A 17227-nucleotide genomic window follows, 5' to 3' on the forward strand; every position below is an offset into this window, starting at 1 on the left:
ACCACAATGTGCTATACTACAGCATGGTATACTACAGTGTGCTATACTACAGTATGGTATACAACAGTATAGTATACTACAGTGCAGTATACTACAGTATGGTGTACCACAGTATGGTATACCACAGTATGATATACCACAATGTGCTATATTACAGTATGGTATACAACAGTATAGTATACTACAGTGCAGTATACTATATTATGGTATACTACAGTATGGTATACTACAGTGTGCTATACTACAGTATGGTCTACTTTAGACCCACAGGTTAGAAGTGGTTCAGGTTAAGTGATTGCCCAAATTGTGATCCTCACCTTGTACCCCTGTATGTCTCCATTCTGAGAGTCAAGAGGGGGCGGGCTCCATGTGACTTCCAGCTGGGTGGCTGTTGATGATTGGATGGTCACAGATTGGGGCGGGGCTGTTGGAACTGGAGTGGAGTGGAGGGTAAACATTCAACAGTGATATTGGTCAGACCAGGTCCAATTCATGTGTCAAATACCTTTAAATAGCTGAGCTGTGCTTGGGTTCGTTTTCCAGAAGAGTGGAACCACTAGGGACAATAAAGTTGATCTCATCATCGCTTCTTACCTGCCTCGCCTACAAACACTTCCTGTGGCGTGCTGGTAGGCCCCTCTCCCACGGCGTTGTACACGCTCAGGCGGATCTCATAACGCTTGTGTTTACTCAAGTCTGTGGGGGGAGAAACACAGAAAGAGTGATCCACAGATGGCCTGGGAGGACCATCCAACAGCAGTGGAACTGGTCATACAACTTTATGAGTTGAAGGAAAAGCAGAGAGATAAAGTGAAGAGGTCAAAGGTCAGGACACACCTGATGAGGAAGAGGTAAAACAACACCATGACAGGAGGGTTAAATATTAAGACAAATGAGGAAGAGCAGAGATGTGGGATGTTGGCAAACACACACTGACATAAACATACGTTTACATACACAGATGATTGTCAGGCAGACAGAGAGAGAGAGACAGAGGAGGCTGCTGAGGGGAGGACGGCTCATCATAAGGGCCAGAACGGAGCGAATGGAAACATGTGTCTGATGTACTTGATACCATTCCACTAATTCCGCTCCAGTCATTACCACGAGCCCCTCCTCCCCACCAGCCTCCTGTGATACAGTGGACTTACTATCCAGCTCGTACTGGGTGAGAGAGGACTCGCTCAGGTTCCTCACACTGTAGGGGGCTAGAGGGTGACGGACCAGGGTGGGAGGAGGGGTGAGGGAGGACAGAACACAGGGAGTCAGGGCAGCCACCATAAAGAGGCAGAGAGGGGGAGGAGAGAGAGGGAGGAGAGAGAGGGGGAGGAGAGGGAGGGGAGAGAGAGAGGGAGGGGAGAGAGAGAGGGAGGAGAGGGAGGGGAGAGAGAGAGGGAGGGGAGAGAGAGAGGGAGGAGAGAGAGAGGGAGGAGAGAGAGGGGGAGGAGAGAGAGGTGGAGGAGAGAGAGAGGGGGAGGAGAGAGAGAGGGAGGAGAGAGAGAGGGAGGAGAGAGAGGGGGAGGAGAGAGAGGTGAGGAGAGAGAGAGGGATGAGAGAGAGAGGGAGGAGAGAGAGGGGGAGGAGAGAGAGAGGGAGGAGAGAGAGGGGGAAGAGAGAGAGGGGGAGGAGAGAGAGGTGGAGGAGAGAGAGAGGGAGGAGAGAGAGGGGGAGGAGAGAGGGGGGGGAAAGGGGGAGGAGAGAGAGGTGGAGGAGAGAGGGGGGGAGAGAGGGGGAGAGAGAGAGGGAGGAGAGAGAGGGGGAAGAGAGAGAGGGGGTGGAGGAGCGAGAGAGAGTGGAGGAGAGAGAGGGGGAGGAGAGAGAGGTGGAGGAGAGAGAGAGGGAGGAGAGAGAGGGGGAGGACAGCGAGGGGGAGGAGAGAGAGGGAGGAGAGAGAGGGCGAGGAGAGAGGGGGAGGAGAGAGATGGGGAGGAGAGAGATGGGGAGGCGAGAGAGAGGTAGGAGACTGATGTTAGGTCTTCATGGTAACGTGTGAACAGAGTAGACCCACAGTCACCCAAAGGCTGAGCTGAGGAAAAGGTTAAGGAAACAAACAGAGGTCAGAGGTCAACTCACCGGTGAGCTCGGCCCAGTTGGAGGCGGGGCTGTTGATGGTTCGTATGGTGAAGCTACGGAGGTGGTCGTATTGTAACTCCCGGTATCGTACCCTGAACCCCAGCAGCACCCCGTTTATCTGCTTCTCAGCAGGCGGCTGGAAGGGGGATCAATCACATTTATTTATAAAGACCTTTTTATATCCACAGTCTTACATCAACACAGTGTTTTACAGTAAACCCAGCCTAGACCACCAGACTTAAAAACAACACAGTGTTTTACAGTAAACCCAGCCTAGACCACCAGACTTAAAAACAACATAGTGTTTTACAGTAAACCCAGCCTAGACCACCAGACTTAAAAACAACATAGTGTTTTACAGTAAACCCAGCCTAGACCACCAGACTTAAAAACAACACCGTGTTTTACAGTAAACCCAGCCTAGACCACCAGACTTAAAAACAACACAGTGGCAAGGAAACTATCTAGAAGAGAGAAAACTGCACCTTACAAATGTACCGCTTACCTCCCATCGGACCAGCACCGAGGTGGTGGTGTGGGGTGTAACAGAGAGGATTGTGGGAGCTTTGTCTGGGGCTGTGTGGAGACAGATATAAGGGTATCGTTGAACTGGTGGACTGTATAAACGCTTTTGATCTCTCTCTCTCTCTCACACACACACACACACACACACACACACACACACACACACACACACACACACACACACACACACACACACACACACACACACACACACACACACACACACACACACACACACACACACACACACACACACACACACACACACACACACACACAGTAGGGCTATTGTGTCAACAAGCACAGGCAGTGTGATTCTCTGACGTTCAGTATGAGAGAGAGAGAGACAGCAATGAGAGACAGCAATCAGAGAGACAGCAATGAGAGACAGCAATCAGAGAGACAGCAATGAGAGACAGCAATGGGTGACAGCAATCAGAGAGACAGCAATGGCTGCCTAGTGAGGAGGACTGTCTGTCTCCATTACAGTGGAGTGACTAGACACAGGTCTCATGAGGATCCCCCAGCAAAAACAGACTCAACATGAACCTGGGTTCAAATAGTTGAATAGTCAAATAGTTGACCAACGAAATAGTCCCTCATTTGAAAAACCCTGTCCATCTGGCACTACAGGCAGACTTAAGCAACCTCTCAAAACCCTGTCCATCTGGCACTACAGGCAGACTTAGCAAACTCTCAAAACCCTGTCCATCTGGCACTACAGGAAGACTTAGCAAACTCTCGAAACCCTGTCCATCTGGCACTACAGGCAGTTAAGCAAACTCTCAAAATATTTGTAAGATTTGAAAAAGGTTTGGGAAAGCGAGTTTGCAGGGCTACGGAGTCAGTCAGTCTCATTTCCATGATGTCCTTACCGTCCTGCAGTGTGGTGACAGCCTCACTCTCCTGGCTGTACTCACTGTCCCCGATGTCGTTGGTGGCTTTCACTCTGAACTGGTAGGAGGTGAACGGCTTGAGGCTGGCAGGATAGAATGTCCCCTGTCAGTTCACTTATGTCTTCAACCTAGAGTTATCCTAGACATGTACTAGATAGTGTGGTAACACTGTGTTTAAAGGTTGCCTACATAAACACATTCATAACCCTACATAAACACATTCATAACCCCACATAACACATTCATAACCCTACATAACACATTCATAACCCTACATAACACATTCATAACCCCACATAACACATTCATAACCCTACATAACACATTCATAACCCTACATAAACACATTCATAACCCTACATAAACACATTCATAACCCTACATAACACATTCATAACCCTACATAACACATTCATAACCCTACATAACACATTCATAACCCTACATAAACACATTCGTAACACCACATAACACATTCGTAACCCTAAATAACATATTCATAACCCTATATAAACACATTCATAACCCTACGTAAACACATTCATAACCCTACGTAAACACATTCATAACCCTACATAAACACAGTCCTTTAAATGTGAATAAGGTATCTCTGCCCTCTGACCTGCACTAGATAGGGTACTAGGTATTGTGCTAGGTAGTGCATTAGTGAGGGTGTTGGGTAGGGTACTAGGTAGGGTGTGTACTGTACCTGTCCACTATGTAGGAGCTGGCCTCGTGGTTGACCGATGCAGAGTGGACAGTCCAGTTACTGTCTGGTAGCTCTCTGTACTGCACCGTGTAGTATCGGACAGGTGACAGGCCGTCGCTACCTGGTTCCCATGACAACATCACGCTGCGCGCCTGCACGTCCTCCTGGGGCACTGTGGGACGGCTGGCAGGTTGGGGCCGCGCTGAGGGGGCGGGGAAAACACACACTGTCAATCACCGTTCCCATACATAACCGCAATGACTGTAATAGATAAGTAAATCAATGAATTAATAAATTAATAAGTATATGCAAATAAATAGATGCAAAAATACAAATATAAATAAATACATGAATAAATAAACACATGAAAAAACAAATAATATGTCAAATAATAAATAAAATAAGTAAATAATTGAAAGCTACATTATGTTTGTACTGTTTCCTCCCCAGTCGGGTCAGTACCTACCTCTCTTCTCTGTCGTGACCACCAGGGCCTCTGCAGCCTCCCCCCCAGCCCTGTTTCCTCCCCAGTTGGGTCAGTACCTACCTCTCTTCTCTGTCGTGACCACCAGGGCCTCTGCAGCCTCCCCCCCAGCCCTGTTTCCTCCCCAGTCGGGTCAGTACCTACCTCTCTTCTCTGTCGTGACCACCAGGGCCTCTGCAGCCTCCCCCCCAGCCCTGTTTCCTCCCCAGTCGGGTCAGTACCTACCTCTCTTCTCTGTCGTGACCACCAGGGCCTCTGCAGCCTCCCCCCCAGCCCTGTTTCCTCCCCAGTCGGGTCAGTACCTACCTCTCTTCTCTGTCGTGACCACCAGGGCCTCTGCAGCCTCCCCCCAGCCCTTGCGCGTCTGAGCGGTGAGGCGGAACACATAGACGGACTCTGGTTTCAGTCCAGATGCTGTATACTGTCGTGCACTGGGGCTCAGCACGTCCACAGTGGCAGAGTTGCTACTGGAGGTGTTCCGTCTGTGTGTGATCTGATAGGCTAGGTCAGAGAGAGGAACATGACGATTCAGTACGGGAAACGATCTGTTGACGACCTAAAATGTTGAAATGTTGTCAATAAAGAACATGGACATAGATCGCATAGTGTCTTAGAGGAACCAGGGACAATGTAATGAACAGAATGAGGATAATGTCTTAGAGGAACCAGGGACAATGTAATGAACAGAATGAGGATAATGTCTTAGAGGAACCAGGGACAATGTAATGAACAGAATGAGGATAATGTCTTAGAGGAACCAGGGACAATGTAATGAACAGAATGAGGATAATGTCTTAGAGGAACCAGGGACAATGTAATGAACAGAATGAGGATAATGTTTTAGAGGAACCAGGGACAATGTAATGAACAGAATGAGGATAATGTCTTAGAGGAACCAGGGACAATGTAATGAACAGAATGAGGATAATGTCTTAGAGGAACCAGGGACAATGTAATGAACATAATGAGGATAATGTCTTAGAGTAACCAGGGACAATGTAATGAACAGAATGAGGATAATGTCTTAGAGGAACCAGGGACAATGTAATGAACAGAATGAGGATAATGTCTTAGAGGAACCAGGGACAATGTAATGAACAGAATGAGGATAATGTCTTAGAGGAACCAGGGACAATGTAATGAACAGAATGAGGATAATGTCTTAGAGGAACCAGGGACAATGTAATGAACATAATGAGGATAATGTCTTAGAGGAACCAGGGACAATGTAATGAACAGAATGAGGATAATGTCTTAGAGGAACCAGGGACAATGTAATGAACATAATGAGGATAATGTCTTAGAGGAACCAGGGACAATGTAATGAACAGAATGAGGATAATGTCTTAGAGGAACCAGGGACAATGTAATGAACAGAATGAGGATAATGTCTTAGAGGAACCAGGGACAATGTAATGAACAGAATGAGGATAATGTCTTAGAGGAACCAGGGACAATGTAATGAACAGAATGAGGATAATGTCTTAGAGGAACCAGGGACAATGTAATGAACAGAATGAGGATAATGTCTTAGAGGAACCAGGGACAATGTAATGAACATAATGAGGATAATGTCTTAGAGGAACCAGGGACAATGTAATGAACAGAATGAGGATAATGTCTTAGAGGAACCAGGGACAATGTAATGAACAGAATGAGGATAATGTCTTAGAGTAACCAGGGACAATGTAATGAACAGAATGAGGATAATGTCTTAGAGGAACCAGGGACAATGTAATGAACAGAATGAGGATAATGTCTTAGAGGAACCAGGGACAATGTAATGAACAGAATGAGGATAATGTCTTAGAGGAACCAGGGACAATGTAATGAACAGAATGAGGATAATGTCTTAGAGGAACCAGGGACAATGTAATGAACAGAATAAGGATAATGTCTTAGAGGAACCAGGGACAATGTAATGAACAGAATGAGGATAATGTCTTGGTATGAGAGCTTGGACCCTGAGATACGAAGCCCCTGTGATTTAGACACAGCCGTTAGATAGAAATACTACTACCTGTTAGGATAATGGGTGTATGGAGGGGTAGGGGGCTGTGGTAGTAGACGTACCCAGAATGATGCCGTTAGGCTGGGCAGGAGGCTGCCAGATGAGCCTGACTGAGCCGGTCCTCACCTCTGGGAACAGGATGCCCACTGGAGGACCTGGGACTGTGGAGACAGAGGGAGGGACATGAGTTAGGAGGACAGTACTGTGTCCACGTTGATCTAGTTGATCTACCTTTATCAATACAAATCCAGAACAGAGGATATCAGGACCAGTGGTTCTAGCAGAGGGTAGACCAGTCTTGACGTGGCCAGTAGCCTCCTTTAGGGGGGGGGGCCCTTCACTGCTGTATTTATCTCAACAGGCTAACACAGTGTTGTGGCGTGCAGGACACCCGGGTTTTGAACCCAGGACCTAATGGTCAGTGAGTAATGCTCACCATCGTCCAGGGTCCTCTCCAGGATGGTCGGCCTGCTGCTCCTGCCGTCTCCTATCCGTGTGAAGGCCAGGACCTGGATCTCATACAGCACGTACTTCCCCAGACCACTCAACTGAACACTGTGGCTGGTGTTCCCCTCCACCTCCCAGTACTGAGGGACAGAGTCTGAACCCTTGTCCTTATACACCACCTGCGAGACCACGGGGACAACGGGTAATAGTGAGTGTGTTTGTTTAGGTTCCTGTTTAGGTGTCTGTGTGCGTGTGTGTGTGTGTGTGTGTGTGTGTGTGTGTGCGTGCGTGTGTGTGTGTGTGTGTGTGTGTGTGTGTGTGAGTGGGTGTGTGTGTATGTGTGTGTGTGTGTGTGTGTGTGTGTGTGTGTGTGTGTGTGTGTGTGTGTGTGTGTGTGTGTGTGTGTGTGTGTGTGTGTGTGTGTGTGTGTGTGTGTGTGTGTGTGTGTGTGTGTGTGTGGCACTGACCTTGTATCCCAGGATGAGTCCGTTGCGGTCAGTCTGAGGGACCTCCCCCCAGCGGACCAGGATGCTGCTGGAAGTCGTGGCGAAGGATGACACATTGGTGGGACCACAGGACGGCACTACACAGGGGTCAACGGTTAGAATACAGCCTGTGTGTGTGTGTGTGTTCAGTATAAGTGTGTTAATGTGTGTGTAGTATGAGTGTGTTAGCTGTCTCCCCAGTCTTACCAGACTCCCTGGTTCTGCCCTGGACAGGCTGGCTCCAGGGCCCAGAACCCATGCCGTTGATGGCCTGAACCCTGACTTCGTACTCTGTCCACTCCTCCAGGTCCTCTATGGTGAACTCCCTCTCCAGCCGGTCACTGATGATGTGGGATAGGACCCCTTCCTTAGATGCCGCTCTGGAGTACTGAACCCGGTAACCCACCAACTCCTGGTCCCCATTGTACTCCCACTCTGGAAGAGGCTGGAGAGAGAGGAGGTGGGGAGGAAGGTGGAGAGGGTATGATACACACTGACTGACAGAGAAACAGAGATACAGAGACTGACTGACTGACAGGGAGACAGAGACTGACTGACAGAGAAACAGAGAGACAGAGACTGACTGACAGAGAGCCAGAGACTGACTGACAGAGAAACAGAGAGACAGAGACTGACTGACAGAGAGACAGAGACTGACTGACAGAGAAACAGAGATACAGAGAAACAGAGACTGACTGACAGAGAAACAGAGATACAGACAGACAGAGACTGATAGAGAAACAGATATTGTGTACATGCATGTCTGTGTTCCCTTGTGCCCTTATGAGGAAAACAATCTAGTCAGGACGCACCACCCATCGGAGCCAGAGGCTGGTCTCTGAGGCTGTTCGGAGGGTGACGTTGTAGGGGGAGATATCTGGAGGCGCCTGCAGGGTCTGGATCTTCCTGGAGGGCTGGCTGGGAGGACTGGTCCCCACTATGTTCACCTGGCGCATGCGGAACCTACAGGGGAGGACAGACAGCAAGGTATGGATGTCAACATGGGTTTGACAGGATGTTCTGGTAGGAGCTATGCTTACAACATGGGGACACAGAAATCAGGTTTGGGGACCAATCCCATTTCAATTCAGAGGGTATGGACTTTCTGCTCATGAATTGAATGTTGATCCCTTTGAAGTGGAATAGAGTCCAACACTGATGGGCGTATTGTGTGGTCAGTATGTGACTACCAGAATAACTATGTGAGTACGTTTATCAGGTATAGTGTTAGGTACCTGTTGTAGCTGTACTAGTGATGTTCTACTGTACCTATAGGAGGTATAGGGGTTCAGGTCCAGGACCTCCAGGGAGCGGGCATCAGGCTCGTTGGGCAACTGGTGGACCATCACCCACTCCTCATTCTCCCCGATTATACCAATCTAGAGAGGGTATAATGATGTGGGAATAATGATGGGGGGGGGGGGGGGGGGGGGTGAGAAAGAGGGGGTAGAGAGAGGAGGAAAAAGAGAGAGAGGGGAGATGGGGATTTTGAGGGGGAACAGGGAGAGGGAGAGAGAGAGGGAGGGAGGGAGAGAAAGAGAGAGGGAGAGAAAGAGAGAGGGAGAGAAAGAGAGAGGGAGAGAGAAAGAGGGAGGGAGATAGAGAGAGAGTGAGGGAGAGAGAGAAGAGAGAGGGAGAGAAAGAGAGAGAGAGAGAGAGCGAGAAAGAGAGAGGGAGAGAAAAAGAGAGGGAGAGAAAGAGAGAGGGAGAGAAAGAGAGAGGGAGAGAGAGACTATGATTTTTTAAATTCACTTAAAGTTTGATTGATTGCTCGCTTGCTTGATTCATTGATTGATTGGATGTGTCTCTCACCTGTGCCTCGACCTGCCAGCGTGAGATGGATGTCTTGCCGTCATAGCCAGGTTTAAACTGCAGGGCCACAGAGCGGGGGCCGATGTTGGAGATGGCTATGTTGGTTGGCGGGCCCGGCATCTCTGTATAGGGAGGAGATCAGGGATGGAGATAAAGGAGGAGGGACACAGTGAGATCAGGGATGGAGATAAAGGAGGAGAGACACAGTGAGATCAGGGATGGAGATAAAAGAGGACAGACAGTGAGATCAGGGATGGAGATAAAGGAGGACAGACAGTGAGATCAGGGATGGAGATAAAGGAGGATAGACACAGTGAGATCAGGGATGGAGATAAAGGAGGAAAGACACAGTGAGATCAGGGACGGAGATAAAGGAGGAGGGACACAGTGAGATCAGGGACGGAGATAAAGGAGGAGGGACACAGTGAGATCAGGGATGGAGATAAAGGAGGACAGACAGTGAGATCAGGGATGGAGATAAAGGAGGACAGACAGTGAGATCAGGGATGGAGATAAAGGAGGAAAGATACAGTAAGATCAGGGACGGAGATAAAGGAGGAGGGACACAGTGAGATCAGGGACGGAGATAAAGGAGGAGGGACACAGTGAGATCAGGGATGGAGATAAAGGAGGAAAGACACAGTGAGATCAGGGATGGAGATAAAGGAGGAGGGACACAGTGAGATCAGGGACGGAGATAAAGGAGGAGGGACACAGTGAGATCAGGGACGGAGATAAAGGAGGAGGGACACAGTGAGATCAGGGACGGAGATAAAGGAGGAGGGACACAGTGAGATCAGGGATGGAGATAAAGGAGGAGAGACAGTGAGATCAGGGATGGAGATAAAGGAGGAAAGATACAGTAAGATCAGGGACAGAGATAAAGGAGCACAGACAGTGAGATCAGGGATGGAGATAAAGGAGGAGGGACACAGTGAGATCAGGGATGGAGATAAAGGAGGAAAGACACAGTGAGATCAGGGATGGAGATAAAGGAGGAGGGACACAGTGAGATCAGGGACGGAGATAAAGGAGGAGGGACACAGTGAGATCAGGGACGGAGGTAAAGGAGGAGGGACACAGTGAGATCAGGGACGGAGATAAAGGAGGAGGGACACAGTGGGATCAGGGACGGAGATAAAGGAGGAGGGACACAGTGAGATCAGGGACGGAGGTACTAACCTGGGGGTAGGGTTAGGGGGAGGTACTAACCTGGGGGTAGGGTTAGGGGGAGGTACTAACCTGGGGGAGAGTTAGAGGGAGGTACTAACCTGGGGGTAGGGTTAGGGGGAGGTACTAACCTGGGGGAGAGTTAGAGGGAGGTACTAACCTGGGGGAGGGTTAGGGGGAGGTACTAACCTGGGGGATGGTTCGGGGGAGGTACTAACCTGGGGGAGGGTTATGGGGAGGTACTGACCTGGGGGAACTCCAGATGATATAGTAGAAGAAGAGAGTTGACCCTGACCCTTGGAGGTCATCCCAGCCACCTGGATGGTGTAGGTGGTGAGGGCGGTCAGCCCGGTGACTCGGTACTCCTGGGTCAGGTTAGGGAGGTAGTGGGTGACCCGGGTGTTGGTCCGGTTAAACTCTTCCCACGAGATACGGTAGCCTATAGGAGAGAGACATCACAGCTGGTTAGACTGATGCAGAGGACATATGAAGACTACAATACAACTGACTAGGTATCCCCCTTTCCCTTTCCCTATAGAAGTGAATAGAATGGAATAGAATAGATCTTTATCGGCCATTTGCACAGAAATGGATACTTTAGCTACCATAGTACCCAACCAAACACAGCACACATCCAACAAACAGGGTCAACCATAGACCATGCCTACAGTAGACCTAGTTATCTGTGAGGACTCTGATCTTCTCGTTGAGGTCTCTCCAGAGAGGGTTATTGTTAGATACTCTACTATACTAGGTACAGTACCTGTGAGGACTTCATTCTTCTCGTTGAGGTCTCTCCAGAGGGTTATTGTTAGATACTCTACTATACTAGGTACAGTACCTGTGAGGACTCCATTCTTCTCGTTGAGGTCTCTCCAGAGAGGGTTATTGTTAGATACTCTACTATACTAGGTAAAGTACCTGTGAGGACTCCATTCTTCTCGTTCTCTCCAGAGAGGGTTCGGGTTAGATACTCTACTATACTAGGTACAGTACCTGTGAGGACTCCATTCTTCTCATTGGGATCTTTCCAGCTGACCTTCAGAGATGTGTCCAGGATCTCTGTAAAGCTTAGGTGACCAACGGCACCAGGCGCTGGACACACACAAGGCAAGGATTATACAGTGAGTGTCCAGTATGTTTAGTGCACAAGTACCATATACTTTGCAGTAGTACCATATACTTTGCAGTAGTACCATATACTTTACAGTAGTATCATATACTTTGCAGTAGTACCATATACTTTGCAGTAGTAGCATATACTTTACAGTAGTAGCATATACTTTGCAGTAGTACCATATACTTTGCAGTTGTACCATATACTTTACAGTAGTATCATATACTTTACAGTAGTATCATATACTTTATAGTAGTACCATATACTTTACAGTAGTACCAACTACTTTGCAGTTGTACCATATACCATATACTTTGCAGAAGTCCCATCTACTTTACAGTAGTATCATATACTTTGCAGTAGCACCATATACTTTGCAGTAGTATCATATACTTTACAGTAGACCATATACTTTACAGTAGTATATTGGGTCTGTAATAGTTTGTAATACGCTTTTTACCCGGGCCAATTTGTGACAGACTGAGCTGTACTGCGCTGGCCCAGTTACGCATACAAAGAATATCTGAGCCTACACAGTACAGTCCGGGGCCTTCGGGTCGATAGAATAATGTGGAAATAGAATAGCTTTTGTCTGTGCCTGTGAGACACTGTCTTCGTGAGTGCCTACAGGTTTGGTATAATTATGTGACTGTGGTACTCACTGTCTTCGTGAGTGCCTACAGGTTTGGTATAATTATGTGACTGTGGTACTCACTGTCTTCGTGAGTGCCTACAGGTTTGGTATAGTTATGTGACTGTGGTACTCACTGTCTTCGTGAGCACATACAGGTTTGGTATAGTTATGTGACTGTGGTACTCACTGTCTTCGTGAGTGCCTACAGGTTTGGTATAATTATGTGACTGTGGTACTCACTGTCTTCGTGAGTGCCTACAGGTTTGGTATAATTATGTGACTGTGGTACTCACTGTCTTCGTGAGTGCCTACAGGTTTGGTATAGTTATGTGACTGTGGTACTCACTGTCTTCGTGAGTGCCTACAGGTTTGGTATAGTTATGTGACTGTGGTACTCACTGTCTTCGTGAGTGCCTACAGGTTTGGTATAGTTATGTGACTGTGGTACTCACTGTCTTCGTGAGTGCCTACAGGTTTGGTATAGTTATGTGACTGTGGTACTCACTGTCTTCGTGAGTGCCTACAGGTTTGGTATAGTTATGTGACTGTGGTACTCACTGTCTTCGTGAGTGCGTAGTCTGTGAGGTGGGCTGCGGGGGCCGTCTCCAGGCGTAGTGAAACACAGGACAGAGGTGTAGTACTCTGTGAACTTCTTCAGTCCCGTCACGTAGCCCACATGCACGCTGTCCTGGAAGTTAGGTCTCACTGTCACCATGGTAACGTCCTCCTCGTGACCCGCCTCCCACGCCAACAGCTGGAAACAGACGGAGGGATAATTTAAACATGTCATAAGACGAAAGACAACAAAACACTGCAGCTGGTTTATAGTGATCTGTTGAGGCACTGGTACGTCTAATGCTGGAGAATGCAGTTCTTATTGTAACCACTAGAGGGCAGTGTATGACAGAACAGAGATGTATTTACAGAACAGGTCGTTCTACTGCACATCCAATAAGAATATTTGTCTCTGGTAAGGGTCTCTGCTCTCTGTTGCCCACCTTGTATCCCTGGTTGATGCCGTTGATGAACTGAGGGCTAGGAGCTGACCAGGTCAGCCTGACTGTAGAGGAGTTGAATGGCTCAGCCTGGACATTACCTGGTGGGACAGTGGGGACTGGGAGAGAGATGGAGGGAGATACGAGAGAGAGAGAGAGAAAACATGAGATAGGAAGAAAAGAGGGATGACTGAATAACCGGCCCTCAGAAAGCTGCAGAGGAGCTTCTGGCACGGCGTGGGTTTGTTGTGGTTCTATGTTCCACAGAGAGCTAAGAGAAGTACGTCACTTCCCAACCCTTAAAGCTGGAGAACTATGTTTAACCATGTGACTGTGAAATGGACTTCATCCATCCTCACCTCCCTGTAGGGTCCACTCTGTAACCTTGTGGCTGTAGGTACCCCTCCCAGCCCTGTTGTAGGCTGCCACCTCCATCTCATAGTTAGTCCAGATGATGAGGTCCTCCAAGAGTATGTTATTCTGGTCTGGCCTGGTGATGTTCTTCATCTGACAGTCCACTGGTAGTCCTGACAGACAGTACCTAGGAGGGGAGAGAGAGAGAGGGATGGTTAGACAGTGCAGAAAGGGGGAAGTGAGGGTGAAAAGAGATGGAAGGGGAGGACGAAGACATTAGGATTGTGACCATGACCAAAGTGGTGTTATACAGGTTAATAACCCAGATGAATGTCATTGACCCCCTCCATCTTCAACCTGGACCAATCCGCTCTGTGTCTCACCTGATGATGTATCCCTGGAGCGGTCCATTCTGGTGGCTCTCCGGGGGTGGTTGCCACTGGATCATGATGGACTGGTTGGTACGACCACTGGCAATCACCGTCTGAGGAGGGGCACTGGGAGGCTCCTCTGGTAGAGAGAGTCTGGTGGGAGAGAGGGAGGGAGAGGGAGGGAGAGAGAGATAGGGGGAGAGAGAGGGAGAGAGAGGGAGAGAGAGATAGGGGGAGAGAGAGGGAGAGAGAGGGAGAGAGAGGGAGACAGAGATAGGGGGAGAGAGATAGGGGGAGAGAGAGGGAGCGAGAGAGAGAGAGAGATAGGGGGAGAGAGATAGGGGGAGAGAGAGATAGGGAGAGAGAGAGAGAGGGAGAGGGAGGGAGAGAGAGCGAGAGAGAGAGAGATAGGGGGAGAGAGATAGGGGGAGAGAGAGGGAGAGAGAGAGAGATAGGGGGAGAGAGATAGGGGGAGAGAGGGAGAGAGAGAGAGAGAGAGAGAGGGAGAGAGAGGGAGAGAGAGAGAGAGAGAGAGAGGGGGGGAGAGAGATAGGGGGAGAGAGACAGAGAGATAGGGAGAGAGAGAGAGCGAGAGATAGGGGGAGAGAGATAGGGGGAGAGAGAGGGAGAGATAGGGAGAGAGAGATAGGGGGAGAGAGAAAACTGGTATGAATTAACAAGTGTTTCTGAATATTTCCATGTCTTTTTGTTATGTAACCGTTAAAAGAGAGAGAGTGTGTGTGTGTGTGTGTGTAAAGGCAGCACAAAGCAGAGTTGGTCAGACCATCATTGTCACTGATCTATCTAACTAAGGGCTGTCTGTGTCTATGCCACAGTAAAAGTCTCTGTGATATCTCTCGCTCAGAGAGCTGTCTCTTCAGCTCAGCTACCATCAAAGAAGTCATGGACTGCATCCCAAATGACTCTGTAGTCCATTTAGAGTGCAGTAGAGCCCTATAGGTCCTGGTCAAATGTAGTACACTGTAAAGGGAAGAGAGAGTCGTTTGGGATGCATATGCAGATAAAGCAGGCTAACGCCACTGAAGGATTCCAGTGAGACTTCATTTAAGTTGACATCTCAGTTCATCTTCTTTGCATAGAAACAGAGAAGTTCTGGAGCATAGATAGAGGCAGAGAGAGAGAGAGATACTTGTTAATTTTGCCCTTTGTACTTTAACTATTTGCACATTGTTATAACACTGCACATAGTTATAATATGACATTTGAAATGTCTTTATTATTTGGGTGTGTAGTAGTTAGTATGTCTCTGAGGGTGTATAGTAGTTAGTATGTCTCTGAGGGTGTGTAGTAGTTAGTATGTCTCTGAGGGTGTGTAGTAGTTAGTATGTCTCTGAGGGTGTGTAGTAGTTAGTATGTCTCTGAGGATGTGTAGTAGTTAGTATTTTGAGGGTGTGTGTAGTAGTTAGTATGTCTCTGAGGGTGTGTGTAGTAGTTAGTATGTCTCTGAGGGTGTGTGTAGTAGTTAGTATGTCTCTGAGGGTGTGTAGTAGTTAGTATGTCTCTGAGGGTGTGTAGTAGTTAGTATGTCTCTGAGGGTGTGTAGTAGTTAGTATGTCTCTGAGGGTGTGTAGTAGTTAGTATGTCTCTGAGGGTGTGTAGTAGTTAGTATGTCTCTGAGGGTGTGTAGTAGTTAGTATGTCTCTGAGGGTGTGTAGTAGTTAGTATGTCTCTGAGGGTGTGTAGTAGTTAGTGTGTCTCTGAGGGTGTGTAGTAGTTAGTATGTCTCTGAAGGTGTATAGTAGTTAGTATGTCTCTGAGGGTGTGTAGTAGTTAGTATGTCTCTGAGGGTGTGTAGTAGTTAGTATGTCTCTGAGGGTGTGTAGTAGTTAGTATGTCTCTGAGGGTGTGTAGTAGTTAGTATGTCTCTGAGGGTGTGTAGTAGTTAGTATGTCTCTGAGGGTGTGTAGTAGTTAGTATGTCTCTGAGGGTGTGTAGTAGTTAGTATGTCTCTGAGGGTGTGTAGTAGTTAGTATGTCTCTGAGGGTGTGTAGTAGTTAGTATATCTCTGAGGGTGTGTGTAGTAGTTAGTATGTCTCTGAGGGTGTGTAGTAGTTAGTATGTCTCTGAGGGTGTGTGTAGTAGTTAGTATGTCTCTGAGGGTGTGTAGTAGTTAGTATGTCTCTGAGGGTGTGTAGTAGTTAGTGTGTCTCTGAGGGTGTGTAGTAGTTAGTATATCTCTGAGAGGGTGTGTAGTAGTTAGTATGTCTCTGAGGGTGTGTAGTAGTTAGTATGTCTCTGAGGGTGTGTGTAGTAGTTAGTATGTCTATGAGGGTGTGTAGTAGTTAGTATGTCTCTGAGGGTGTGTAGTAGTTAGTATGTCTCTGAGGGGGTGTATAGTAGTTAGTATGTCTCTGAGGGTGTGTAGTAGTTAGTATGTCTCTGAGGGTGTGTAGTAGTTAGTATGTCTCTGAGGGTGTGTAGTAGTTAGTATGTCTCTGAGGATGTGTAGTAGTTAGTATTTTGAGGGTGTGTGTAGTAGTTAGTATGTCTCTGAGGGTGTGTGTAGTAGTTAGTATGTCTCTGAGGGTGTGTGTAGTAGTTAGTATGTCTCTGAGGGTGTGTAGTAGTTAGTATGTCTCTGAGGGTGTGTAGTAGTTAGTATGTCTCTGAGGGTGTGTAGTAGTTAGTATGTCTCTGAGGGTGTGTAGTAGTTAGTATGTCTCTGAGGGTGTGTAGTAGTTAGTATGTCTCTGAGGGTGTGTAGTAGTTAGTATGTCTCTGAGGGTGTGTAGTAGTTAGTATGTCTCTGAGGGTGTGTAGTAGTTAGTGTGTCTCTGAGGGTGTGTAGTAGTTAGTATGTCTCTGAAGGTGTGTAGTAGTTAGTATGTCTCTGAGGGTGTGTAGTAGTTAGTATGTCTCTGAGGGTGTGTAGTAGTTAGTATGTCTCTGAGGGTGTGTAGTAGTTAGTATGTCTCTGAGGGTGTGTAGTAGTTAGTATGTCTCTGAGGGTGTGTAGTAGTTAGTATGTCTCTGAGGGTGTGTAGTAGTTAGTATGTCTCTGAGGGTGTGTAGTAGTTAGTATGTCTCTGAGGGTGTGTAGTAGTTAGTATGTCTCTGAGGGTGTGTAGTAGTTAGTATATCTCTGAGGGTGTGTGTAGTAGTTAGTATGTCTCTGAGGGTGTG

At 47.8% G+C, this 17227-nt stretch overlaps 1 protein-coding gene across 1 annotated transcript in view; it reads right to left on the reverse strand.

The window, feature by feature from the left end:
- The window catches only part of LOC139570881 (protein sidekick-2-like), a 524727-nt gene that overhangs the window by 34641 nt on the left and 472859 nt on the right, over positions 1 to 17227 (reverse strand). Inside the window, exons 16-36 of the mRNA XM_071393181.1 lie at positions 14096 to 14236; positions 13718 to 13899; positions 13362 to 13477; positions 12922 to 13117; positions 11609 to 11707; positions 10860 to 11051; positions 9443 to 9564; positions 8900 to 9009; positions 8443 to 8593; positions 7838 to 8075; positions 7613 to 7728; positions 7135 to 7324; positions 6761 to 6859; positions 4994 to 5188; positions 4204 to 4405; positions 3474 to 3577; positions 2579 to 2649; positions 2074 to 2209; positions 1152 to 1208; positions 595 to 696; positions 318 to 433 (exon numbers count right to left, since the gene is read on the reverse strand). Coding sequence (XP_071249282.1) covers positions 318 to 433; positions 595 to 696; positions 1152 to 1208; positions 2074 to 2209; positions 2579 to 2649; positions 3474 to 3577; positions 4204 to 4405; positions 4994 to 5188; positions 6761 to 6859; positions 7135 to 7324; positions 7613 to 7728; positions 7838 to 8075; positions 8443 to 8593; positions 8900 to 9009; positions 9443 to 9564; positions 10860 to 11051; positions 11609 to 11707; positions 12922 to 13117; positions 13362 to 13477; positions 13718 to 13899; positions 14096 to 14236 — 2935 coding nt within the window. The remainder of the gene's footprint in view (positions 1 to 317; positions 434 to 594; positions 697 to 1151; positions 1209 to 2073; positions 2210 to 2578; positions 2650 to 3473; positions 3578 to 4203; positions 4406 to 4993; positions 5189 to 6760; positions 6860 to 7134; positions 7325 to 7612; positions 7729 to 7837; positions 8076 to 8442; positions 8594 to 8899; positions 9010 to 9442; positions 9565 to 10859; positions 11052 to 11608; positions 11708 to 12921; positions 13118 to 13361; positions 13478 to 13717; positions 13900 to 14095; positions 14237 to 17227) is intronic.

Source organism: Salvelinus alpinus, chromosome 1 (genome assembly GCF_045679555.1).
Source record: "Salvelinus alpinus chromosome 1, SLU_Salpinus.1, whole genome shotgun sequence".
Taxonomy (NCBI): Eukaryota; Metazoa; Chordata; class Actinopteri; order Salmoniformes; family Salmonidae; genus Salvelinus; species Salvelinus alpinus.